Raw genomic sequence first — 27,646 nt, forward strand, 5'->3', positions numbered from 1 at the left:
GAATGAAGAAAATAATTTTTATTATTGTAACAATGACTTATTAAAGCATGGGTTTCATGCTTGGGTCATCATTATATTAGTCGAAGTCCCCATTGTGGGCTCCTAGGATTAATATTGAGTTTATAGTGTTATTATATATTCAAAGAGACCTTGTTTGGGATATTGAATCATTTAAAAAGGTTTACTATTGAGTCAAATATAATTTATGTATCCTCCACACCAAGTTGGCCTAGAAGAGATCAAGTCAGCCTAAGGACACTAATTTGACCTCACTTGGAGCCTATAAATAGAAGCAAGTCAAAGTCATTTGGAGCATCTCATCTCAAGCTAATTCGATATCTCAAGAGAAGCTGGAGAAGTGCGAAGTAGGTCGAACTCGATCTAAACTTGGAAGCTGAAGGAAGTGTGAGTTTGGTGAAGTCTAAGGAGAAGAAGAAAATCAAACTTTTGGTGCCTCTCTCTCTCTGTTTTGTGCCCTAGTTTGGGAGATCGAAGTATTCCAAGTTTCACTAATGCTAGAAGCTGTTGCCTAGTCAAAGTTGTTGGAAAGGAGGTCGAAGATTTGGGAGGCTGACTTGGTGTGGAGGGAAGGTTTGGTCTTTCTCTAGGGTGAGGAGTCTCAAAGAATACTATTGAAAGGAATAAATGCGGATCTAGATGGGAAAAATGATGAATGGGGTTGTAATGAGTGGATGGGAGTAATGTATATGGTATTGGGACCACGCAACCAAAATCAGGGTTTCCCATGTATTGTTATCCCTAAAGCTAGTAGCCAGTAAAGGAGATCCCATGGGACTAAGATGCAAGGTTAACCATCAAATTGGGCAGAGAGACAAGAGTACAAACCTAACCCACACTTTCTGCCGAATCCCCCCACTAATCCATGCGCAAAAGTATCCATGACAAGTGAACAAAAGTACCCAATTAGACAATGAAAAGTCATACCTTTGAGTTTGGCAGGCCCACCTTCAAACATACGATCATAACAGGTGGGCGAGGGACCACATGGTTGGCTCAAGTGGTGGAGAAATGGCACATCAAGCTATTTGGTGGTTGCAAGGGGCTGCTCGCTGTCGACTGAGGACCACCTAGGAGAAAATTTTCACCTATGGGTGTGACCCACAAAGTGGTGATGAACAATGACCAACCATCAAGGACCAAGTCAACCGTCCACAATTTTGTCTACAGAAGCTCTACAACAATGTCAAGAAACGTGCTACAAGTCTGCCTCAAAATTCACATTATGCCACAAAGATGTATCACAGAGATAAGGACTTCAAGAGGGCTGAAACACGTCGAACAAATCTACGTCAAACCTTGCATTGTACCATAGAGACATGCATAGAGACAATGTCTCAAGAGGGTCGAGATTCGACCTCTATATCAGCCTCAGAAATTCGGATGTAACCTCAGAGCTTATGTCTCGGACCTTCGTACTCTTCCATAGGAATTTCGCATTCTGGCACAGAGTGATACGCCTCAGAAAATCTTCCAGAATTTGGTCTCTTTGATTGCTAGAGCGAGCAAGTATCTGTTGAAAAAATGTGTAACTAGGTTCGGTCTTCATAAGTATGAAATGTACCTTTGATTCTTGTAAATTGTAAAATGAAAGAAAAAAATTATTTTTATTATTTTTGGAGCATGGGTTTCATGGTCAAGGTCCTTTATTTTATAGGTCCCATTGAGTGCTTCTACGGTTTGTCCTAGGTCAAGACATCAAAAGAGTCTTTGTCATAAGTTGAGGACCACTTGGGGCACATTGTAACTTGTAAAGAAAATTGTTTTTGTCTTTAAAAGTGTCGGAATACCCTCCAAGACCAAGCCGACCTGGCAACTTGCAAGTCGGCATGGCAACTTGCAAGTTGGCCTAAAAGGAAGAGCCACATCCACCTTGAAGTGCCTATAAATAGAAGAGAACTCGTCCTACTTGTAGCACATTCACTCACCACTCATTCTAGTGAAGGAAGAGGGAGGAGAAGGTAGCAAATAAGGAAGACGAAGGAGACTTGTGTTTGGCCTAATTTTCTCTCTCACGTGCTAAAGAACATTGTGGTTTTTGCAGCAAAAACTAGGGTTTCTATCTACAAGTTCGATCTTGAAGCAAAGAAAAAAAGAGGTTAAGCGAAGGTCACCAAGGGTCATTCTCTGGGCGTAGAAGTCAGGGAGAGGCAGGAAAAGATCAAAGAAGGCTCCAAAAGGCAAGATCGAAGCTCATGCATGTGTTAACAATTACTGTGGGGGGCGGGGGGGGGCGCAAAATTTTAGATCTGCAGTGAAGGTTGAAAATTTTGCTGCAGTAGGTCGAAGAAGTGCTAAGCTAAGAGAAATGACTGGATCAAGGTTAGCACATCATCCAGAGAGGTTGGTCTTGGTCTTGGAGGATATTGGTGTCAGTCTAATGGTCTTGGAATTCGTCAGTTGAAGAATCTATAAGGAAGAGAAGAGATTTACGGGTTTTCCTCTCAAATGGAGAGGTTTTGGCCCTGGCTTGCAACCTATATTTTGTGTTCTTGTTCTTCTTGTTTTGGTAGATGTTTGATGATATAGACACATGATAATAAGTAACAAAGCAAATAAGTAAAAAGAGATCACAACTAGTTATCAAGTAAGAGAAATCACGTTAATGATTTCCCTTTAGATTTCTCAACATGGCATCAGAGATAAGGTTGGCTAAAGGCATTATGGAGATACCCTCTACATTGAAGAAGTTCCACGAGAAGTGTTCAAAGATAGCAAGCCATCTCAAGAAAAGTATCAAGGAAGTATGGAATCTTCTATTTACTACAAAGAAGGAAGTATCTAAGGCAAAAGATGAAGGACTCTTCTCAACACTTACTGGCACATTCCAAGATGAGAACATTTGGGTAATCGATAGTGGTGCATTAGTAAAGAATACCAGTAGAATATAGATTAATTTTCTAACGGATAGACTTAGAAAATTCAACAAGAATCCCCGAATTGAAGGAAGATGACAAAGGAGTATGCAAGGGATGTGCACTAGGAAAGAATACCAAGAGACCATTTAGAAGCAGTGCTTCATGTTCAAAAGAAATCTTGGATCTTATTCATTCCGATGTATGTGACCTTATGACTCCTAAGTCATTTGGAGGTCATCTACATTATGTCACTTTTATAGATGATCATTCAAGAAAAACTTAAGTATTTACAAAATTTCAAGAATTCAAAGTTGAAGTGGAGAACCTTACAAGAAGAAGAATTAAGATACTAAGATCCGATAATGGAGGAGAGTATACTTCCAAGGAGATTATAGTCTTCTGTAAGGAGTCTGCGATTAAGAGGGAAATGATAGTCCCATACAATCCCGAACAAAATGGAGTTGCAGAACGAAAGAACAAATCCATTGAAGAAAGTGTAAAAGCAATGTTGCATGATCAAGATCTACTAAATTTTTTTTGGGGAGAAGCCACTAAGGCAGTTGTATATATTCAAAATCGAAGTCCCCACAGGTCACTAGATAACAAGACTCCTGAAGAAGTATTCAACCAGAAGAAACCAACTATAAATCATCTCTGAATCTTTGGTTGTCCTGTATATATTCATATACCAAAGGACAAAAGAAAGAAGCTGGATCCATCAGGCATGAGAGTAACAATTGTTGGCTACAATAACTCTAAAGCCTATAGAATCTACATAAAAGAAGGACAACGTATAGAAGTCAGTCGAGATGTCATAGTTGATGAAAGTATTTCATTCAAGAAATCAAAGGAACTTCCCATGGACTCTGATGATGAAGAAATTCCAGTGTTTGAAGAAGAAGTTGACAGGCAAAAAGAAGAATCTCACCATAAAGATGAAGGTCCTAGTGAACCTATTCAACCTATGGTCATCCCAAAATCAAGGAAGAGGCCTAATTGGTTGAAGTCTACACTACTTGATGCAAAAGGTCATGGAGCAACTCAAGGCACATTCATGGAAAGCAAGAAGACCAAAAGATATTCTGGGTATGCAACATACATGAAAAAAATAATAGAAGTAGAGCCATCCACCTTTGAATAAGCTGTTAACCATCAAGAATGGAAGGATGCCATGAATGAAGAATACCAATCTATTATGAAGAATGGAGTTTGGGAGATTGTGCCTAGGATCGAAGACAAATCTATGGTAACTTCCAAATGGATCTATAAGATCAAACATGCAACAGATGAAAGTATCGACAAGTATAAGACAAAATTTATGGCTAGGGGGTTCTCTCAACAAGAAGGCATCGACTAGGAAGAGACATTTTCTCCGACAACAAGGTATACAATGATTCGTTCATTGGTCTCTTTGGTAGCATTGATGGGATGGAACATCCACCAAATTGATGTCAACACTGCATTTCTAAATGGCACAATTGATGAGGAAGTCTACATCAATGTTTCAAAACTTCGACTCCGACTCGAAAACGATCGAGGGTCGACTCCGACTCCGACTCCGACTCGGTATTGACTCGGCTAGTTTCATTTCAATGACCCTGTCATTATAAAAAATACATTAAATATTTATTTATTTATAAAAAACATAATTTTAAAGATTTTCATTCATGTTTCCAAACACAATGCTTTAGAATATAGAGAGAAGACAACATATGATCAAAGTAGGCTCATGAATATATCCATTATATCAAAATGGCACCCAGTGCACTGTCCAATACAAACTTCATACTCAGCCACCAATGCTAGGATTCTTTTCTGCCTCAGCCCAAGGACAATCACTAGACTACAACAACAATAATACCAATTCTTTGCCCCTAATGAAGTCTTAAAACCCTTGATTTAATTTTGGTCAAGCTCGAGAACAATCAAAGGTAAATATGTATTTATTAGTCCATTGCCAGAAAGTTTGCCTTTTTAAAAACATTGTATGGCTCAATGCATTGTTTAAGTTTTGTAATTCATGCCACTAGGATAACCATACTTCGACCTTGTAATTTTCAAAACTTTCTCACAGTGATAAATTACTTTAGGGCTATAAATATGCAATAAACAACAACCCAACTATTGATATATAGGAGGCGGAACAACTTTTGACAAATGTGCTTCAGGATTTTTGTCAAAGAGCCGAGCCGACCGAATTGTTACCAAGCCGACCGAGTCATTACTGAGTCCGCCGAGTTGTTACTGAGTCGACCAAGTCAATTACTAGCTCAGTAACAACCCGGCCAACCGTTCTGTTTCGGCCACCAAGCCGACCCGCTAGGCATTGGCTCGGTCTGACTCAGCCAAGTCGGAGTCAACTTGGCCGTTTTTTAAAACAATGGTCTACATAAAACAACCCTTGGGATTTGAAGTGAAAGACAAAATGGCATATATTTGCAGATTGAAGAAAACATTATATGGCCTCAAGCAAGCACCAAGGGCATGGTATGCTAGGATGGATGCATACCTTTAGAAATTAGGCTACACAAAAGTTCTGTTGATCCGTAGTCATTATTTTGTATGTAGATTAAACTTCTCTAGATAGGTGTAGAAGGTCGAATTGAAGAATGTAAGAAGCAATTAGCAGCAAAATTTTTCATGAACGATCTAGGGCTGACACATCACTATTTGGGACTAGAATTCTGGCAACGACCTAATGAGACCTATCTAGGTTAAGGAAAGTATGTGATCAAGATGTTGAAGAGGTTTGACATGATGGATTGCAAACCAATGATGACTTCAATGATCATAAACTTGAAAAGGCTTAGGAGTTTCTAATCGAGTCCTGTGGATCCTTCCAAGTATAGACAATTACTTGGTGAATACTTGACTAGACATATGTTTTACAGTGAATGCTCTCAGCCAATTCCAAGTGGAGCCAAAGCATGATCATTGGATAGTAGCGAAACATATTCTGAGATATTTGTAAGGAACCATCCACTGTTGCCTGAAATATGATAGGAGGAATGATGTCCACTTGATGGGATATACAAATTCTGACTAGGGAGGCAGTGAGAAAGATGGAAGAAGCACTACAGGTGGATGTTTCAATTTAGGATCCTCCATGATCTCATGGATAAGCAGCGATCAAGACAGTTGCTTTGAGTAGTGATAAGGATGAGTATGTCGCAACCTGTGAAGTAAGCAAAGAAGCAGTCTAGTTGAGGAAGCTGTGATCCGACCTATTCGAAGGATCGATGTACCCTACAGTGATACTTTGTGACAACACCAGTTGTATATGATTGTCTGAAGACCCAATATTTCATGGAAAGAAAAGCATATAAACAACAAGTATCACTATATTTGAGAGCTGGTACAAATTGGTGTGTTGCAGCGATAGTATATCTCCATTGATGAGCAGGTAATTGACATATTGACAAGATCTCTTCCTAACAAGAAGCTTGTGTCCTTGAGAAACAAGCTTGGCTTGGTTGATATATCCTCCCTTGTTGAGAGGGAGAGATAGGTACATCATTCTTGTCTTCACTTGGGAAGATAGAATGGAGGATTGGGTAACCATTTGGCATTCGATACTCTTTGAGGATGAGGTAGGGCATCCAGGACAAGAGTAGTTGTGGATCGATATTCTTTGAGGACTAACTATCCAAGACAATAATAGTCCAAAGAAGGTCATACTCGATGAACACCCGGGTGGAGTATGCACCTTGAGAGACATTGATGATGGTTTCTATAAATCATTGGTCTTGCCAGCATTGTGCTCTGATCTTGTGGAGAGATAGAGTTGTTAGTCAAGGCCTTGCTATGTGACAATGCTGGTTGTCATGATGCTAAACAAATAGGTTACCAATTCGACTCTTCTTATGAGACCTATTCAGATTGAGAATGTCCATGTACCTCATATGAATACCTCCCTAGTTAAGAGGGAGTGTTGAAAAAATGTGTAACTAGGTTCGGTCTTCATAAGTATCAAATGTACTTTTGATTCTTGTAAATTGTAAAATGAAAGAAAAATTATTATTATTATCATTTTTGTAGCATGGGTTTCATGCTCAAGGTCCTTCATTTTATAGGTCAAGCACCCATTGAGTGTTTCTAGTGTTTGTTCTAGGTCAAGAAGTCAAAAGAGTCATTGTCATAAGTTGAAGGCCCCATTGGGCACATTGTAATTTTTAAAGAAAATTGTTTGTCTTTAAAAGTGTCGGAATACCCTCCAAGACCAAGTTGGCCTGGCAACTGGCAAGTTGACCTAAAAGGAAGAGTCACGTCCACCTTGAAAAGCCTATAAATAGAAGAGAACTCATCCTACTTGAAGCACATTCACTCACCACTCATTCTAGCGAAGGACGAGGAAGGAGAAGGAGACTTGTGTTTGGGCTAATTTTCTCTCTCACGTGCTAAAGAAGACTAGGGTTTTTGCAGCAAAAACTAGGGTTTCTATCTACAAGTTCGATCTTGAAGAAAAGAAGGAAAAGAGGTTAAGCGAAGGTCACCAAGGGTCATTCTCTAGCCCTGGAAGATAGGGAGAGGCAAGTGAAGATCAAGGAAGGCTCAGAAAGGCAAGATCGAAGCTCACACGTGTGGCAACAGTTTCAACAGGGGAAGCCGAAATTTTAGATCTGTAGTGAAGGCCGAAAATTCTACTGCAGTAGGTCGAAGAAGTGCTAAGGGAAGATGTTTGACTGGGTTTGACTAGATCAAGGTTAGCACACATCCGGAGGCGTTGGTCTTGGTCTTGGAGGTTATTGGTGTCAATTTAAAGGTCTTGGAATTCGTCAATTGAAGAATCTATAAGAGGAGATTTACGGGTTTTCCTCTTAAGTGGAGAGGTTTTGGCCTTGGCTTGCTTCCTATATTTTGTGTTCTTGTTCTTCTTGTTTTGGTAGCTGTTTGATGACATACACACATAATAATAAGTAAAAAAGCAAATAAATAAAAAGACATACAAGCAATTATCAAGTAAGAGAAATCACATTAATCATTACCCTTTAGATTTCTCAACAATACCTTCCTCTGATCTTCATCCTTATAATCCTTGTCTTCTTCACAAAAAACAAAGATGTATTAGATGATCTGAATTCGGTCTTTGGAGGAGAGTGAATAGGCCTAATTTACAGTCTTTCATCCATGAGAAAGGGTGTGTCTCGTGGGTAGGCCGACTTTTCACTTGCAGGGTAGACTGGGTCTCATGTGGAGGCAAAATACAATTCAAATTTTCATTTTTCCCGCTTTTGATGAGCCTTGTACTATTTTTCTTTTTGAATACAAAATACATATTTTTCCTTTTCCTTTCAAGCATGAAGAACATGCCTCAAATAAATTTTCTTTTACAAACCTAATTCATATTTGAATATTACAAGTACAAATGAATATCATGAAGAGACCAACCATAACTACAAAATTCAACAATATAAGCCAACAACAACGATTGCACTAAATGGCTTAGAAATGTAACTTCAACATATAATATTCAATGAAAATATCAAGTTCGCTGGTCATTGTTCTCAGATCTCATGTGCCATGTATATAATTTGTTTATAAATATGCATTGTATCATTGGATCAACCTTCATTTTATTGGCCTCACACACCATTGTATCAACCTTACATATTAGCCTTTCAATGCACAAGAATTTGCTTTTGCATATCAATTACCAGTCAACAATAGTTAACCTTTGCACATCATATCATTTCAATTAGCCTTTGCACATCAAGCAATCGTAAATAACTTTAAAGGGAGATCCGTATTTGTTGAGGAGAAGTCGAGATTCAGAGGCAGGAGTCGGAGTGGGAGCCCAGAGGCTAGAAGATCGAGTTTCTAGAGCAGTAGCTGATGAGCAGAGTGAGAGAGACGCTGGTCCGAGCTGGGTGACGTAGATTTGCGTAGGGTGATGCAAAGGCAACTAGGAGCAACTCATCTTGAGCTAAGGTCAGTGTTGGATCACTGGTGGAAGTGAGATTTTTCTCACTAGACTTCTGTCAGTCATTTTCTTTGTATGGAAAGCTAGATTTGAGCTTCCATAGATTTGTACTCAGATTTACTACTGCATAATAATCAAACCCTCAGCTGCTGCACCGATTTTCTTAAGTTGGGGTTTTTCCGGGGACTTTAGTCCAAAAATAACTGTGTATATGTGTGTGTGCATCTATTCTTCCAGTGTTTTTATTTCTTCCGCAATATTTATTTTGTGAAGGCTGCAGTGTATGTATTTCAATATTTTCTGTAGAAAACTGCAAGTAATTTGGTTAAAGCAATTTAACAAATAGGAGAAATATCATCAGGTGTTGTAGAAGGATTTAGAGTCACCGAATTTTCACATTTTTTAGAGTCCTTTGTTTCTTCGTGATCCTTTGATTTTCCCTCGAATTTGACTTCCGAGTTTGAACTTTTGTCTTCTTTGATTCCAGGCTTGTTTGCTTGAGCCACCATAAGGAGGTTCATATTTCGTCTGATATCTGTTACTTGCTCTCCAACCTTGTGAATCTCTCCTGTGTCAGATCTTGAGGGTTATTATAGCACATCCTGATAGCCAACTAAGGGTTAAATTTGACCCATTCAACCCTCAATATGAGTTACAACTCAACCATTCTAGAGCATTATTCATAATGCCCATGTGGCTAGCCCCTTTTCCATGAGAAATGGGGGATGACATGTCATTCTCTCAAAGTATGGTGGTCAATCATGATAGGTCAACTTCTAAGAGGCATAATTTTTGTGTTTGAACTTTGATTGAGGCAATTCTTGCACTGTTGCAAAGGTCTTCGAGTGTAGAATAACGCCAAGGGTGTGATGCTTAAGTAACAAAGTTTATCCCAAAAAGGTCATTTAAAGCCTCAAATTGGCTCTAGATGGTTTCTAATCCCAATTCTCCAAACTAGGTCCCACCACTGAAACTACTCGAGATGGATGACAAAAAATATAGTGATCCAATCCAGATCAATGATCATAAGGAAAATAAATTTTAGAGATGAACAATATGAAATTAAGGAGTTACTATATAATATATATCAATAATTGCTGACTACAAATTCATAGCCCAATTCAATGTTAAATCTATATAAAAAATAAAGTTGACATAATTCTTACTTCATCCTAGATGGAAGTGATGGGTATTTTCATTGTAAATACGATCGGATTTTTTTGGATATTATGCTATAAGAACAAGAATATAACTTTTTTTTTTTGACAACAAGTTTAGATTTAAAAACTCCCTCATCAAAATACTTTAAAGATGTCTCAAAGGTGTAAAGGTTATCACTAATAAAAATGAAGAAATTTCTTGCCTAAAGAATCATAGTTAAAACTTCATCACACATTTTAAGCAGTTAAAAGGGGAAAATTAGTCACAAGAATAAATGTTGGAGCAACTTCCAACAAAGAATCAGTGATTGATAAAGAAACAATGTCTGATTCCATTGAAATAAACAAGTTATCAAATGTAAAAATTTTGGCCTTGGAGAAAGAAAACAATATAGAGCCAATCAAAATCTTGTTAACCAATAAATCATTAGAAGTATCAAAAGATGAAGGTTCCAAAAACAAGAAACCAAATATAAAGATGCCTTATTGTCATCCTAATTATAAAAATCATTGTATTACTTAGTAGACGAAATCAATATGAGAAGCGAAGGGAAGATCCTACTATATTGAAGAGAAGTTCAAACATGGAATCTTATCATTTCCCAAATCAGAGAAGTAGTTACCACAATTTTGCAAAAAGTTGAATTAGGGTGGTTTGACCCTTTTACAATAAGATAATTATGCTCAATGCTTGTAACTCATATCATCTCATATCATCAAACATCACAACTTCAAGAATAGATAATCATGAGAAGGTATTATGAGCCTAAACAAAGACATCGAGCTTTTCCATAAAATCCTTTGAGGACAAAGCATATTTGAAGGGATGGAAAACACAATAAAACATAAAAAATATATAAATAAAATAGCAAATATACTACTACTAATGATATTTACTAGGGGTCACAACCTAACATAACCTTTCTCCTTATGAGCCATCAATGTGTATATATACCATCACGAAGTTTTTTGTATATCATTGATCATAACTTATTCATTATGGTTATGTATTTTGTCCTTTATGAATTTCAGTTGTCTATCCTTCTTATGTTATATATTTCTTAGTAAATGAACCTTGTTCATTTCAAAGCTACCTAAGTGCATGCTACACTAACCCTACTTGGCTGAAAAATAAAGTATAGAAATGTCAGGAAATAACTCCTAAGATGTTAATTTCAAAGCTCACCCTCGTTATTCATGCTTAGATTCTCCTTGTTCTACTTATTATTGGTTTAAAAGGAACAAGAACATAATAGAAAATAAACAAGTGACAAGAAACTAGATAAAAATTTCACACCTAAATGATCTTCACCACTTGAAGTAGTCTTCTTAATTGGATGGCCTTTGCTTAGCTCCCTACTTGCAAATCAATCTTCAATCTCCAATAATTCACTCATATACAAGCCTTACACAACATGAAAAGCAATAGATTTAAGGATATGCACATAAGAAAAATTTTGTTGCTCCAAAATATGATCACTCTTTCAACAACCATTACAAGGAGAGCCTCTAGTTTACAGAGTTCTAGGATTTGCCACCTTACAATAAAATAATCACATCATAGTGATCAATTTTATATGTCAAACAATAAATAATGTGACATTGACATGAATTAGTCTTCAAACATTATTATATCTCTCCACATGAGAGCTCTAAAAGAGATGAAGTGCACCCCAAGAGTCCTTTATCCACTAGAGGGGCACCCTAGGAGGAAGTATCCAAATTATTGAAACTATTCAATCAAATAATAGAATACACTCCCTTAGTATTGTGCCCTCCAAAACTTCAAAAATAGCATATTGGTCCAAAAAGTAGTCGCCAAGGCTCAACAACCATCTTAAAACAGTAATCCATATGAGAATGTGCATTAAGTCGACATTGACCAAGTTAGATAACCATAAAATATTTCCCATAATAAATAGTGCATTCTAGGGAAGTGTGCAAAAATTCCAAAGGTAGGGAAAATTAACTCGAGTCACTTAGCCTTCAACAAGGTTTGAACAATACCAATCAAAAATGCATGTGGACCACCCAGTGGAGTGTCCCACCTATGGGAATGTGCTAAGTGGATAAGAGGATGTGAATGAAAATGAATTAATTAGGTAAAGGGTGTTTGTATAAGTAATCTGCAAACCATGTGCAAGCTCAACCAACTCCATAGGAATGTGTGTCGAGAGACAAGGCTAAAGCCTAGTCAAATGAGGTCACGTGTGAACAAAGAAAGAATAAAAGATACCCAGATGAATTTATAAGGAATTCAACTAGTAAAAATGATATTTTATAAAATGTTTCCTCTAAAATTTGTGATAAAAGGGGAGTGCTACCTTCAAGTGTCGTACCATATGAGACCCAAGTTGTATTCTCTAGTGAAACTTTATTTCTTTCTTTTTCTTCTCCTTCTTTTCTAAACTGAATATAGGGAATAAGGCCTCGATGAAGGTTCACAACATCGAATATAATAAGTGATCAACGTAGCACTAAAACTAAGTTTTGGGTGTAATTAATCAACAATGAAAATATTTGAAACTAGTTTTGCATGTTCACGCATGGAAATGGTGAAATATGGCAAATGAAATGTTAATTATGAAGGGAAAACTAAATGAATGTACATAAAATGAATCATGTACCCTCTAGGAATGGAATATGGTTAAAAGCGAATATGGGGTGGATTATGCCAAGGTATAAATAGAAAATGTGGCGAAATATGGTGGATACCTAGGTAAAATTATGGAAAAGTGATGAAATTTGAGTGTGCAAAAATGACACTAGGAAAACACTAGAGGACACAAACAACCAAGACAAAGTCAAATGCAATAACCAAATGAAAGTAGTGATTGAAGCATCATGAGCAAAGGTAATAATACGATTGTCTCATTATCAATGATCAACCAAGGACAAGCACTTCCAACAAGATGATAAATACAATATATGTAGCTAAAGCAACATCCACCAATGGCACAAACATAACCAATTCATAAAATATGTTGAAAATATTGATTTGGAGATGACAAACTAATCGTTCCAAGTCATCCTCCATGGATGTCACCTTTGTCCTGATTGGTTAGGGATAGATAAACCATGGCTACTGCCAAAAATAATATGTGCAACATGATAATGCCCATGATCTGAAACTGGTGCATAGAGATTCCGTAAGTGTCGTCGTGTTAAGTGTCATGAAATTGGTCCTTAGACACCCCATACAAAATATGGTGTAACACACTAGCTATCCCATTTTGGGCTCACTTGATGTATTGTCACGACATACTATTTGATGAATTACATTTATTATTCTCTCCATGTATTTTGTGTTTTTATTTTTTGTGTGCACCATGTATATGTGAACCAAAAATTGAAACATCCACTAGAAGTTGGTTAACAAATTTCATCTTATCCCAACACTCAAAGTCTCTAGTTTAAGATAAATTTATTATTTGCTCTCAAGAAAAATGGTAAATATTATGTAAAAGAAACAATATTTTTTCATGAGATACAAGATGCTAACCAAGCTTCCAAACTCAAGGAGTTGGTGAGTTGGGGGGAGTGCTAGTTTCAATTCTACTCTCCTTGCTACTTTTTACTTCAAAATTGTATAGGATGTATAAAGTATGGAGAGATTTTCATTTAACCATGTTTTTATATTGTGTTAAGGAACTTGGCACAAAATAAATTGGGGGGAAGATCCCTAGGAACATCTACTGGAATGAAGTTTTGATTTTTTTTTGAAGAATCTGAATCCTTTATGAGTGTATCACTATTGTTCTCAAGTTATTCAATATTATTCTTTCCTATGCAAACTAAATTTGGAGCTTCTTTCTCACTGAACATTTTCTTATGATTTTCAGTGTCGTGGGACAAAACTTACTAGTTAGGACTCTCTCTCCTGACATGTGTCAATTGACAAGATTGCAGTTGTTGTAAGTCACAATGCATTTGTCTTCTAGAGTAGATATATTTTTTTTTAGAACATTTCTTTTTAAAATGCTATCTTGATGCAATAGTTTTAGTGCATTAAGGGATTTTGCATAAATGATTCTTGGTTGTAGCTCAAATGTTTCTGATCTTTAAAGACTTTGATTTCTATTATGCAGTGATGTGGGGAGGAACAACTTGACAGGGACGATCCCTGATAATATTGGTGATTGTAGAAGTTTCTTAGTTTTGTACGTTTTTTGGTTCCCTAAGAAGTCTATAAATGAACAAATGGGTCGATATGTATGTTTTGATGGAAGACTCTTATGGTGCATACTTGTAACTCAATCATTTCTTGTTGGATTGCGGCTGGTGTTCTTATTAGGGACTTGTCACACAATCAACTTACAGGAGAGATTCCTTTCAACAATCAATTTCCACAGTTGCAAACTTTGTAAGTGTATATATTTGTAGGAGTAACTAAATTCTACTATCCCATGTTGTTATTGATCCATCTTGTTTCTTGTGGAATAATGTTATAATCAAAATGAGTAAGTATTGATATTTTTTGTTAAATAACTAGGGATATGAGATCATGTAGGTTACCCAAGAATTGTAATTAGTTGTAGGTTTTTACTATTTGATCCATGGTATTATTGTTTGTTTGTGTTAATTCCCATAGTCTAATTTTGAGGTGGTTTTCATAGAGCACTACATGGAAACAAGCTGACGGGAAGGATTTCTGAAGGAGTTGGTCTCATGCGGCTTCTTCTTGTTCTGTGAGTATATTCTTTGTAGGATCTTAGCTTGTCTAGAATTTCTTCTAATCCATTCATAAATAACTTCTCTACGCTAAAAATGTATCCAAACCTAGCTGAATAAAAATGCAGAATCATTTTGGATATTGGCATTATAATTTTTATGTAGATTCTATATTCTTTCATTGATGAATGGTTCACATTACCAAAATTTGATTATATAATGATGGTTTATGTTTAGTGCTCTTATACATTTATATTTATTACGTATTACAGGAATTTGTGTGATAATTATCTTACTGGAACAATTCCTCCTATCCTAGGCAACTTGGATGAAACTCTACATTTGTGAGTTGCTTACATAATTAATCATTGAATTTTACACTATGGGTCCATTATAGTCATTACATTTGGAACATAAACTGCTTTCATAGTCAATTCCCAGGACACTGATTTTCTTGTTCTTTCCTTTGTATTTCTCAGGGATTTGTCTGGTAATAATCTCACAGGATCTATTCCACCAGAATTGGGAAACATGAAAAGTCTCGAGTCCCTGTAAGGATTTAAATTACATCTTTTGTTGTGTGTTCTAATATGTAACATAATTTGTATTTGCATGATAAGAAATAGCCATGCTCATATGGTTATGCAGGCATCTACATGGTAATCAACTTACAGGACAAATTCCACCTGAGATGGGGAAGTTGGAAAACTTGATTCATTTGTAAGTTTGTGTCTATACATTTGTGAAAAAGTGGACACAAAAATGATCAAAAATCTCAAAACCTAATTATACACTAACATTATTCATTGATATATTGTGGTTTCTTGCTATAAGTATTTAACAATATTGAGTAATTTTTTTTTGGGGGCAGGGATCTATCCAAAAATCAACTTGAAGGTTTGATTCCAGAAAACATTAGTTCATGCATTGCTCTTAATCACTTGTAAGTGGTATAACCTTTAAGAACACTGAAGAAATTATGGAACATTGTCTGAAACTATCTAATAATATTGAGTTTATTTATTCACTTGTCTTTTGTAGCAAGGTGAACAGCAACAATCTAAATGGAACTATTCCTCTTGAATTTCAAAAACTTGAAAGACTAACATATTTGTAAGTGTTCATAGGCCATACTCAATAGAATTACCTATTGCAGAAGGAATTATTCAATAGAATTACGAAAATTCATAGTGACTAATACATTATGTTGCGGCTTTACAGGGATCTTTCCTCAAACAATATCTATGGAATGATTCACGTAGCGCTCGAACTTATGAGTCTAGACACATTGTAAGTTATTCTACTATACTAGTTAAACTTTCAAGGATGCTCTTAAATTATATGTAGAAACAAAATTTCTTTAAAGGGATCACATGTATTTTGATTGATATGTGATTTGATATGAATATTTAGGGACCTTTCTAACAATAACATTTCTGGACCTATCTTGGGAGTTGATAGAGCTTCAGAACATCTTCTTAAATTGTAAGTTTTAATTATTGAAAAAAATTCTATATTAGTAAGCCATGAGTAATGCTTTATGGATGAGAGTTATATTTATTTTGTGCTCTCTATTGGATTATGATTGCAAGGAACTTAAGTGGAAATAATTTGAGTGGTTTTATCCCAGCAAAATTCGGAAACCTAATAAATATCATGGATATGTAAGTCCTCTACACTAGTTTGTAGCCTACAATGATATGCTTGTGTTCTCTCTACATGTTTATTTAATATGCTCTAGTCATTTGAAGAAAATAGTAACATTGTGTTCTTTTTTTTCCAATGCAGAGACCTTTCTTTCAACCAATTATCAGGTCCTATTCCTCGAGAATTTGGAGATCTACCTAATTTAGTCTCACTGTATGTTCCTTGGAGTGATTTCTAAATACAAATTTCATGATAGATTCAAAATGTTAAGTTCTTGAAGACTTTTCAGCTGATTTAATTTTCATTAAGTGTTCACACATGCATGTACTTAAAAATTAAATACACAGAACCTTTAACTAGATTTGCAGCAAAAAATTTAATAGAACCACACACACAAAAATGACACAATATGTACCTTGGAAACCCTGAAGGGAGAAACTAGCAAGAGTGTTTTTCTTATTCAGTTTGAGAGAGAAATTTGAAAATGAAATTACAGAACAATAGGACCTGAATTTGTTCTGTCCGAGAATGACGAGAACACAAAAAACTTCTGCCTCAATTTCTGTGCATAAACAACCTTATATATCAGCCTTGATTTCTGTGCATACAAGCCCCATAAATAACCTGGAATCTCTTCCAAAATTCTGCTATTAATAACAACAATCTGCCCTCAAAGTTTGTGCCAAAACTATGCTGCAAATTTCTAGGAGACAGTTCCAAAAGAACCCCTAGGATTATGTGCCAAGCTTCCTTGAATTATGTGTTGTAATTCTTTGTGTTTTTCCTTGGAAACTGTACCACCATCTCTCCTCTCCTCACTTTTTAAATCCATGGCAAAACTCATCACCTTTTTAGTTAACCTGCCTTGGAATTAGCGCCATGCATGTCTCTTAGTGAAGTGCACCACGCATGAGTTTAGTCCACATAAGTGAACTCTCGCTTGCTTCCAGTTAACTGATTTTCTTGGAGATAGCTCCAGCTGTTATTTCTTGGACTTAACTCCTCCTTTCTCTCTCTTAACTAAACTAAACACTCTATGACATGTCACTCAACTCCAAGCTCTTTTTCTTTCACTAAATAATTATTCCCTCAAGTCAACTTCAATAATTAATTGATGTACTTTTTAATGAGAGTCATTTTATTAAAATAATAAAGTATGAGCTAATTAATTAAAGAAGGTGACTTGTATGTGCTATGACACTTAGGCAATGTAGAAGTACCTGTCCTCACTATAATTTTAACACTCCCTCGGTGACTTGTATGTGCTATGACTAGTGTTTTTAAAACCAGAACCGGTGACCGGACCGGTCCACCTAATGAACTGGTTTACCGACTGGAACCGACCTAACAAGGACTGGTTTGGTCTAAATGAACCGGTTTTAGAAAAATACATTAAGTAATTAATTTTTAATGAAAAAAACTATTTTTAAGATTTAAAACCATGATTCCAAGCCAGTAGAGACAAAAATGCAAAGATTGCTCATTTATATACCATGTAAAGGTGAATATATCAAAATGACACCGAGTGCAATACATATCATCAACAAAATACATAAGCAATGAGGCTCTAAGTGCCTCTAGAGTGCAAAACAAAGCCTACAAACTATGGGGCCAATGGCCTACTACAAGACTCAAGTCTACATATATGATAATAGTGATCAACGTTATCACTTGAAACTTCTCATGAGTCATCATGATCAAACTCAGTTGGTTGAGTCTCGACTCCCAAACTTTGCAGTCACAAACTTCTCTATTGGTTCAGTGACTTGAGTCTCAAACTTTTGACCGTATTCTACCCTAATATGCCTTATTATTTCATTTGGTGCTCCTCATGGCTTTACATGGCCTCCTATCCCAGCCAAGTGTTGCTTGAACTTGTTAATACCCCCTCTTTCAATGGATTTTTGGCAATATTTGCAGATCATTTTGCCATCAATCATATCACAATGAGCCCATGCAGTATCTCTGGCTTTTGGAGGCATGATGACTACTACTTAGCTTAAACTCTGTTGTTCCACTACTCCAGCAAAAACTCAACACTCTCCAAGCTCCCAAGCAAATTCACAAACACTGCAAATGAGATGCGTGAGACAAATGAGAGGGAGAAGGGCCTCTTAAAGTCTTGGAGAGGGTGTTTTTGAAGGGAAAGCACCCTTAGTTTCCCTCCAAAACCCCTAAAACCATGTCAAAGTCGCTTTTTGGGTTGACGGTGGGCGTGTCTCCTAACCAGCCGGTTTAGGACGGAACCGGCCGGTTTGGTACCAACAGGCTGGTTCTGTCCTAAACCGGCTGGTTAGGACCGTTTTTTTTTGCAAAATCTGGCGAAGTGACCTCTTTGACCGGTTATTTTGGCCAGTTTCGACCGGTCGGCTTGCTAACTGGCTGGCTAGACCGGTAACCGGTTAGCAAGGCCAGTTTTGAAAACTATGGCTATGACACTTAGCCAACATAGAAGTACCTGTCCTCACCATAATTTTAACACTCCCTCTTAGCCAAGAAGGTATTCTGGATCATCCCCAACTTATCTCTAAAATAAATAAATTTACCTTTCATGAGTGCCTTTGTGAGGATGTCTACTACTTGCTCATCTGTATGAATATATTTTTGCTTAATTGTGCCTTTTTTAACACAATCACATATGAAATGGTATTTGATCTCGATATGCTTTGACTGATCATGAAACATTGGATTTTCCGAAAGCTTTATGTAGCTTTGATTATCACAGTGTATCATGGTTGGTTCCATCCCCTGAACAAATAAATTGACAAGTAACTTACAAAACCAAATGGCTTCGCATGCGGCCAAACTAGCAGCCATATGCTCTGCTTCCGCAAAGCTTAGTGCAATCAATTTCTATCTCCTAATGTAACAAGATACTACTCCTGATCCCAAACTGAAACAACACCTGAAAGTGCTTCTTCTATTTGCTGCACATCCAACCCAGTCTGAATCTGTGAACCCCATCATCTTGACTCCATCTCCTTTCACATACTGCAATCCATACTCTATTGTGCCCCGCAAGTACCAGGGCACATGCTTAGCATCCACTTAATATTTGGTCTGGTGTTGGCCAAATACATAAGGGATCCAATCAATTGACAATAGATCGTGGGGTCTACCAACTTTGACTTTGAACCATTGATCTTTTTCCATTTGGTAACCATGGGAGTTGACATCGGTCTACAATTCTCCATCCCAAATCTCTTCAGGGTCTCTCCTACATACTTTCCCTGTTCAAGAAAGATTTCCCTTATCTTCTGTGGAACCTCGAATCCCAAGAAATAATGCATCAGTTCGGTTACCACAAAATCTAATAGACATTGGAGAGGGAAACCCTACAAGACAAGAGCTATGCAAAGTGCTAACAATTGGGATAGAGACCCAATGTCACCTTAGCCAAAACCCTCTGCTCTTTATGGATTTTCACCGATGGGAGGAATCCTGGTAAAGGAGGAATCACTTATAATTGATATGTGAATGATAAGGTACAAAGTGACCCTACTACATCTCATTCAATGACAATCACAATAAAGGCATAAGGATTCAAAGAAACAAATCACTCTGTAAGAAAAGCCCTATAAAAGAATGTTTAAGACCTAGGGTTTTGAGATTTTTCAATGGTAATAGGTATTCACAAGGTCAAGGCCCAAGGGAAAGGGTTTCTTGCAATGATATTCAACTACTCCAAGGCTTATGACACCCTCAAGAAAGTCTTCAAGTTGAGCGAGAAGTAACTAGGGTTTTCCTCTTAGAGCAACACCTAGGGCAAGATATTTTATGGATGAAATTTGAGTGGATGCCCACCAAATTGATAGGTCAAGTAGTCAAGACCTATCTCTTGATGTTTAGGCTTTCAAACCACCAAAACTCCTCCCTAAAATTTCGCTCCAAGCCCTAGTTTTTCTCTCTAGCCTTAAAAGGATCGAATTTAAGGAGAAATATATGGAGAAAATTTTGAGATGATCACCAAAGACTTGGACTAGTGCCTTTTCGTTTAGGCATATGGAGTCAAGGATGTGATAAATAAATCAAATTTGTTGCTAAGGAGGCCGAAATGTTAGGCCCTCGCTATCAAAATTTCAATGTTTACCCACTCAATGATAAATGGAGTTTCATGGAGAACTATAAGAATTCCTCCAGTAGGAACGCTCATTACATGTCATTCAATGAGTAACATATGCAATTCTCAACTAGATAGCCAATAAAATTTATCTACAACAAATTAGGCACAATCAAGCATAATGTAGAAGCAACAATTCCATACATCTAACAAAATTCAAAATGATAATCTTCAACAACAGGCACTTACAAGATAACATGTAGTATATCCATCCATTCATCAAAGAAATAGCTCCAAAGACAATCCAAAATAGCTTCCAAACATCAAAATGCATTCCAAGAGTCTCCAAGAGCAATGAAGGAACAAGTGTGAATTCTCTTATGAGGTCTGAATTGTCCAAGTGATGATCATGAGAGAGTGAAATGACATCTCTCTTATTTATACATGTCTAATTATCTCTAATTCAGCCTAAGAGCCCCTCAAATTGCAAAATAATGAACTTGATACTACGTGAGGTTACAAGCCAATCTCATAGCCAACACAAAACATAAAAATTAGCCCACAAACAGTGATCAATTTTATATGTCAAACAATAAATAATGTGACATGGACATGAATTAGTCTGCAAACATTATTCTATCTCTCCACATGAGAGCTCTAAAAGAGATGAAGTGCACCCCAAGAGTCCTTTATCCACTAGAGGGGCACCCTAGGAGGAAGCATCCAAATTATTGAAACTATTCAATCAAATAATAGAATACACTCCCTTAGTATTGTGCCCTCCAAAACTCCAAAAATAGCATATTGGTCCAAAAAGTAGTCGCCAAGGCTCAAAAACCATCTTAAAACAGTAATCCATATGAGAATGTGCATTAAGTCGACATTGACCAAGTTAGATAACCATAAAATATTTCCCATAATAGATAGTGCATTCTAGGGAAGTGTGCAAAAATTCCAAAGGTAGGGAAAATTAACTCGAGTCACTTAGCCTTCAACAAGGTTTGAATAATACCAATCAAAAATGCATGTGGACCACCCAGTGGAGTGTCCCACCTAAGGGAATGTGCTAAGTGGATAAGAGGATGTGAATGAAAATGAATTAATTAGGTAAAGGGTGCTTGTATAAGTAATCTGCAAACCATGTGCAAGCTCAACCAACTCCATAGGAATGTGTGTCGAGAGACAAGGCTAAAGCCTAGTCAAATGAGGTCATGTGTGAACAAAGAAAGAATAAAAGATAAGGCCTCGATGAAGGTTCACAACATCGAATATAATAAGTGATCAACGTAGCACTAAAACTAAGTTTTGGGTGTAATTAATCAACAATGAAAATATCTGAAACTAGTTTTGCATGTTCACACATGGAAATGGTGAAATATGGAAAAAGAAATGTTAATTATGAAGGGAAAACTAAATGAATGTACATAAAATGAATCATGTACCCTCTAGGAATGGAATATGGTTAAAAGCGAATATGGGGTGGATTATGCCAATGTATAAATAGAAAATGTGGTGAAATATGGTGGATACCTAGGTAAACTTATGGAAAAGTGATGAAATTTGAGTGTGCAAAAATGACACTAGGAAAACACTAGAGGACACAAACAACCAAGACAAAGTCAAATGCAATAACCAAATGAAAGTAGTGATTGAAGCATCATGAGCAAAGGTAATAATACGATTGTCTCATTATCAATGATCAACCAAGGACAAGCACTTCCAACAAGATGATAAATACAATATATGTAGTTAAAGCAATATCCACCAATGGCACAAACATAACCAATTCATAAAATATGTTGAAAATATTGATTTGGAGATGACAAACTAATCGTTCCAAGTCATCCTCCATGGATGTCACCTTTTTCCTGATTGGTTAGGGATAGATAAACCATGGCTACTGCCAAAAATAATATGTGCAACATGATAATGCCCATGATCTGAAAATGGTGCATAGAGATTCCGTAAGTGTTGTCGTGTTAAGTGTCATGAAATTGGTCCTTAGACACCCCATACAAAATTTGGTGTAACACACTAGCTATCCCATTTTGGGCTCCCTTGATGTATTGTCACGACATATTATTTGATGAATTACATTTATTATTCTCTCCATGTATTTTGTGTTTTTGTTTGTTGTGAGCACATGTATATGTGAACCAAAAATTGAAACATCCACTAGAAGTTGGTTAAAGCAAATTTCATCTTATCCCAACACTCAAAATCTCTTGTTTAAGATAAATTTATTACTTGCTCTCAAGAAAAATGGTAAATATTATGTTAAAGAAGCAATCTTTTTTCATGAGATACAAGATGCTAACCAAGCTTCCAAACTTAAGGAGTTGGTAAGTTGGGGGGAGTGCTAGTTTCCATTCTACTCTCCTTGCTACTTTTTACTTCAAAATTGTATAGGATGTATAAAGTATGGAGACATTTTCATTTAACAATGCTTTTGTATTGTGTTAAGGAACTTGGCACAAAATCAATTAAGTGGGAAGATCCCTAGGAACATCTACTGGAATGAAGTTTTGATTTTTTTAAGAATCTGAATCCTTTATGAGTGTATCACTATTGTTCTCAAGTTATTCAATATTATTCTTTCCTATGCAAACTAAATTTGGAGCTTCTTTCTCACTGAGCATTTTCTTATGATTTTCAGTGTCGTGGGACAAAACTTACTAGTTAGGACTCTCTCTCCTGACATGTGTCAATGGACAATATTGCAGTTGTTTTAAGTCACAATGCATTTGTCTTCTAGAGTAGATATATTTTTTTTGAGAATATTTCTTTTTTGAAATGCTATCTTGATGCAATAGTTTTTGTGCATTAAGGGATTTTGCATAAATGATTCTTGGTGGTAGCTCAAATGTTTCTGATCTTTAAATACTTTGATTTCTATTATGCAGTGGTGTGGGGAGGAACAACTTGGCAGGGACGATTCCTGATAATATTGGTGATTGTAGAAGTTTCCAAATTTTGTGCGTTTTTTGGTTCCCTAAGAAGTCTATAAATGAACAAATGGGTCGATATATATGTTTTTATGGAAGAATCTTATGGTACATACTTATAACACAATCATTTCTTGTTGGATTGCGGTTGGTGTTCTTATTAGGGACTTGTCACGCAATCAACTTACAGGAGATATTCCTTTCAACAATCAATTTCCACAGTTGCAAACTTTGTAAGTGTATATATTTGTAGGAGTAACTAAATTCTAGTATCCCATGTTGTTATTGATCCATCTTGTTTCTTGTGGAATAATGTTATAATCAAAATGAATAAGTATCGATATTTTTTGTTAAATAACTAAGGATATGAGATCATGTAGGTTACCCAGGAATTGTAATTAGTTGTAGGTTTGTACTATTTGATCCATGGTATTATTTTTTGTTTGTGTTAGTTCCCATAGCCTAATTTTGAGGTGGTTTTCATAGGGCACTACATGGAAACAAGCTGACGGGAAGGATTCCTGAAGCAGTTGGTCTCATGCGGCTTCTTCTTGTTCTGTGAGTATATTTTTTGTAGGATCTTAGCTTGTCCAGAATTTCTTCTAATCCATTCATAAATAACCTCTCTACGCTAAAAATGTATCCAAGCCTAGCTCAATAAAAATGTAGAATACTTTTGGATATTGGCATTGTAAGTTTTATGTAGATTCTATATTCTTTCATTGATGAATGGTTTGCGTTACCAAAAATTGATTATATAATGATGGTTTATGTTTAGTGCTCTTATACATTTATATTTATTATGTATTACAGGAATTTGTGTGATAATTATCTTACTGGAACAATTCCTCCTGTCCTATGCAACTTGGATCAAACTCTATATTTGTGAGTTGCCTACATAATTAATCATTGAATTGTACTCTATGGGTCCATTATAGTCATTACATTTGGAACATAAACTGCTTTCATAGTCAATTCCCAGGACACTGATTTTCTTGTTCTTTCCTTTGTATTTCTCAGGGGTTTGTCTGGTAATAATCTCACAGGATTTATTCCACCAGAATTGGGAAACATGAAAAGTCTCAAGTACCTGTAAGGATTTAAATTACATATTTTGTTGTGTGTTCTAATATGTAACATAATTTGTATTTGCATGATAAGAAATAGCCCTTTGGTAGTCACTGCTTATATGGTTATGCAGGTATCTACATGATAATCAACTTACAGGACAAATTCCACCAGAGAAGGGGAAGTTGCAAAACTTGATTCATTTGTAAGTTTGTGTTTATACATTTGTGAAAAAGTGGACACAAAAAATGATCAAAAATCTGAAAACCTAATTATACACTAACATTATTCATTGATATATTGTGGTTTCTTGCTATAAGTATTTAACAATATTTAGTTATTTTTTTTATGGGGGCAGAGATCTATCCAGAAATCAACTTGAAGGTTTGATTTCAGAGCGCATTAGTTCATGCATTGCTCTTAATCACTTGTAAGTGGTATAACCTTTAAGCACACTGAAGAAATTATGGACCATTGTCTGAAACTATCTACTAATATTGAGTTTATTTCTTCACTTGTCTTTTGTAGCAATGTGAAGAGCAACAATCTAAATGGAACTATTCCTCTTGAATTTCAAAAACTTGAAAGACTAACATATTGGTAAGTGTTCATAGGCCATACTCAATAGAATTACCTATTGCAGAAGGAATTATTGAATAGAATTACAACAATTCATAGTGACTAATACATTATGTTGTGGCTTTACAGGGATCTTTCCTCAAACAATATCTATGGAATGATTCACATAGCGCTCGGACATATGAGTCTAGACACATTGTAAGTTATTCTACCAAACTAGTTAAACTTTCAAGGATGCTTTTAAATTATATGTAGAAACAAAATTTCTTTAAAGGGATCGCGTGTATTTTCATTGATATATGATTTGATGTGAATATTTAGGGACCTTTCTAACAATAACATTTCTGGACCTATCTTGGGAGTTGATAGAGCTTCAGAACATCTTAAATTGTAAGTTTTATTTATTGAAAAAAATCAATATTAGTAAGCCATGAGTAATGCTTCATGAATGAGAGTTATATTTATTTTCTGCTCTCTATTGGACTATGATTGCAAGGAACTTAAGTGGAAATAATTTGAGAGGTTTTATCCCAGCAAAATTCCGAAACCTAATAAATATCATGGATATGTAAGTCCTGTACACTGGTTTGTAGCCTACAATGATATGCTTGTGTTCTCTCTACATGTCTATTTAATATGCTCTAGTCACTTGAAGAAAATAGTAACATTGTGTTCTTTTTTTTCCAATGCAGAGACCTTTCTTTCAACCAATTATCAGGTCCTATTCCTCAAGAATTTGGAGATCTACCTAATTTAGTGTCACTGTATGTTCCTTGGAGTGATTTCTAAATACAAATTTCATGATAGATTCAGAATGTTAAGTTCTTGAAGACTTTTCAGCTGATTTAATTTTCATTAAATGTTCACACATACATGTACTTAAAAATTAAATACACAGAACCTTTAACTAGATTTGCAGCAAAAAAATTAATAGAACCACACACACAAAAATGAGATAATATGTAACTTGGAAACCCTGAAGGGAGAAACTGGCAAGAGTGTTTTTCTTATTCAGTTTGAGAGAGAGAAATTTGAAAATGAAATTACAGAACTATAGGACCTGAATTTGTTCTGTCTGAGAATGACGAGAACACAAAAAACTTCTGCCTCAATTTCTGTGCATAAAGCACCTTATATATCAGCCTTGATTTCTGTGCATACAAGCCCCATAAATAACCTGGAATCTCTTCCAAAGTTCTGCTATTAATAACAACAATCTGCCCTCAAACTTCAAAGTTTGTGCCAAAACTATGCTGCAAATTTCTAGGAGACAGTTCCAAAAGAACCCCTAGGATTATGTGCCAAGCTTCCTTGAATTATGTGTTGTAATTCTTTGTGTTTTCCCTTGGAACCTGTACCACCATCTCTCCTCTCCTCACTTTTTAAATCCATGGCAAAAGTCATCACCTTTTTAGTTAACCTGCCTTGGAATTAGCACCATGCATGTCTCTTAGTGAAGTGCACCACGCATGAGTTTAGTCCACATAAGTGAACTCTCGCTTGCTTCCAGTTAACTGATTTTCCTGGAGATAACTCCAGCTGTTATTTCTTGGACTTAACTCCTCCTTTTTCTCTCTTAACTAAACTAAACACTCTATGACATGTCACTCAACTCCAAGCTCTTTTTCTTTCACTAAATAATTATTCCCTCAAGTCAACTTCAATAATTAATTGATGTACTTTTTAATGAGAGTCATTTTATTAAAATAATGAAGTATGAGCTAATTAATTAAATAAGGTGACTTGTATGTGCTATGACACTTAGCCAATGTAGAAGTACTTGTCCTCACTATAATTTTTGAGTGGGGCAGCTTAATGATCAAGTCTAGTCCCTAGTATTGATATGCTATTCATGGTAATGTTACCATGAAATGACTCAGGATGTTTGAGAGTGGTTCCGGCCTCATTGGATTTCATATGGAGAAAGTAAAATTTTAGATTTCATTCAAAATCCAGCAGACTTATCAGTTTTTCAGGATTTTAGGATTGGGAGATTTTAATGTTTCCAGGTGACACCACCTACCTGGGCTACCCCTGCCACCAGTAGAGGACGTGGTCTACCTCTTATAGCTCCTACTTCTAGTTCTTCAGCTTCTAGAGCATAGCAAACTCCACTGCCAACTCCACCAACACTAGCGTCTACATCTAGAGGGAAAGGGAACGCTGTGGCATTTTCTCGCAAGAGGGGTAGAGTAAATCAATAGGATTAGACTTTAGTTATTTTCTTCATTTTATTGTATATGACATTATGACATGATGAGATACATTACTATATTTTTTGTTGATATTTTGAGGCTGAGTTGGGACTCAGGAGTCAGGACTTACTATTCAGGACATGATTCAATGTTATGTGTGATTTTAGCACTAGAAATGATATTAAACATCTTATATATTAGTTCTTTTATCATATTTATGTGTCAATGTATTTATTTTATGTTGTAGATGGTTTAGATATTAAAAAAATTGAAAAAAATTGAAAAAGAATGAATATTTTTGTACCAAACGATTTTTTCCCGATTATTTTTTATTATTTCTTGATAATTACAAATTTTTCCGATTTTTTCCTCGCGCCGATATTATCTCGATAACGATTAATGCAACATTGGGTCCAAGTGCATCATTTGACAAATAGTGTGGAGAAAAGTGCATACTGTTGGGGTGTTGTAGGTGCACATGGAATGGAATGATGCTTTGCAAGTGGCAGGAGACTCATGGCTCTA

At 36.0% G+C, this 27,646-nt stretch overlaps 2 protein-coding genes and 1 long non-coding RNA gene across 3 annotated transcripts in view; all 3 read left to right on the forward strand.

Annotated features, from left to right (window-relative positions):
* Window positions 1-16,116, forward strand: part of LOC149202493 (uncharacterized) — a 153,488-nt gene extending 137,372 nt beyond the window's left edge. The window contains exons 6-15 of the mRNA XM_089401606.1: window positions 14,045-14,116; window positions 14,251-14,319; window positions 14,573-14,644; window positions 14,900-14,971; window positions 15,107-15,178; window positions 15,276-15,347; window positions 15,499-15,570; window positions 15,669-15,740; window positions 15,849-15,917; window positions 16,041-16,116. Of these exons, the coding sequence (XP_089257732.1) occupies window positions 14,045-14,116; window positions 14,251-14,319; window positions 14,573-14,644; window positions 14,900-14,971; window positions 15,107-15,178; window positions 15,276-15,347; window positions 15,499-15,570; window positions 15,669-15,740; window positions 15,849-15,917; window positions 16,041-16,116 (718 nt within the window). The remainder of the gene's footprint in view (window positions 1-14,044; window positions 14,117-14,250; window positions 14,320-14,572; window positions 14,645-14,899; window positions 14,972-15,106; window positions 15,179-15,275; window positions 15,348-15,498; window positions 15,571-15,668; window positions 15,741-15,848; window positions 15,918-16,040) is intronic.
* Window positions 15,500-23,516, forward strand: LOC149202494 (uncharacterized). The gene is made up of 7 exons (XR_016253690.1): window positions 15,500-15,570; window positions 15,669-15,740; window positions 15,849-15,917; window positions 16,041-16,291; window positions 16,416-16,487; window positions 23,238-23,309; window positions 23,444-23,516. It is a non-coding gene; the product is annotated as an uncharacterized LOC149202494 (long non-coding RNA).
* Window positions 23,517-23,762: 246 nt separating this feature from the next.
* Window positions 23,763-27,646, forward strand: part of LOC149202495 (uncharacterized) — a 29,141-nt gene continuing 25,257 nt past the window's right edge. The window contains exons 1-10 of the mRNA XM_089403178.1: window positions 23,763-23,837; window positions 24,093-24,164; window positions 24,300-24,371; window positions 24,481-24,552; window positions 24,706-24,777; window positions 24,876-24,947; window positions 25,056-25,124; window positions 25,248-25,316; window positions 25,423-25,494; window positions 25,619-25,690. Coding sequence (XP_089259304.1) covers window positions 23,818-23,837; window positions 24,093-24,164; window positions 24,300-24,371; window positions 24,481-24,552; window positions 24,706-24,777; window positions 24,876-24,947; window positions 25,056-25,124; window positions 25,248-25,316; window positions 25,423-25,494; window positions 25,619-25,690 — 662 coding nt within the window. The 5' untranslated portion in view covers window positions 23,763-23,817. The remainder of the gene's footprint in view (window positions 23,838-24,092; window positions 24,165-24,299; window positions 24,372-24,480; window positions 24,553-24,705; window positions 24,778-24,875; window positions 24,948-25,055; window positions 25,125-25,247; window positions 25,317-25,422; window positions 25,495-25,618; window positions 25,691-27,646) is intronic.

This window comes from Pinus tabuliformis, chromosome 2_1 (assembly GCF_031772625.1).
Source record: "Pinus tabuliformis cultivar Carrire ecotype Pingquan chromosome 2_1, CPIR1, whole genome shotgun sequence".
Classification (NCBI taxonomy): Eukaryota; Viridiplantae; Streptophyta; class Pinopsida; order Pinales; family Pinaceae; genus Pinus; species Pinus tabuliformis.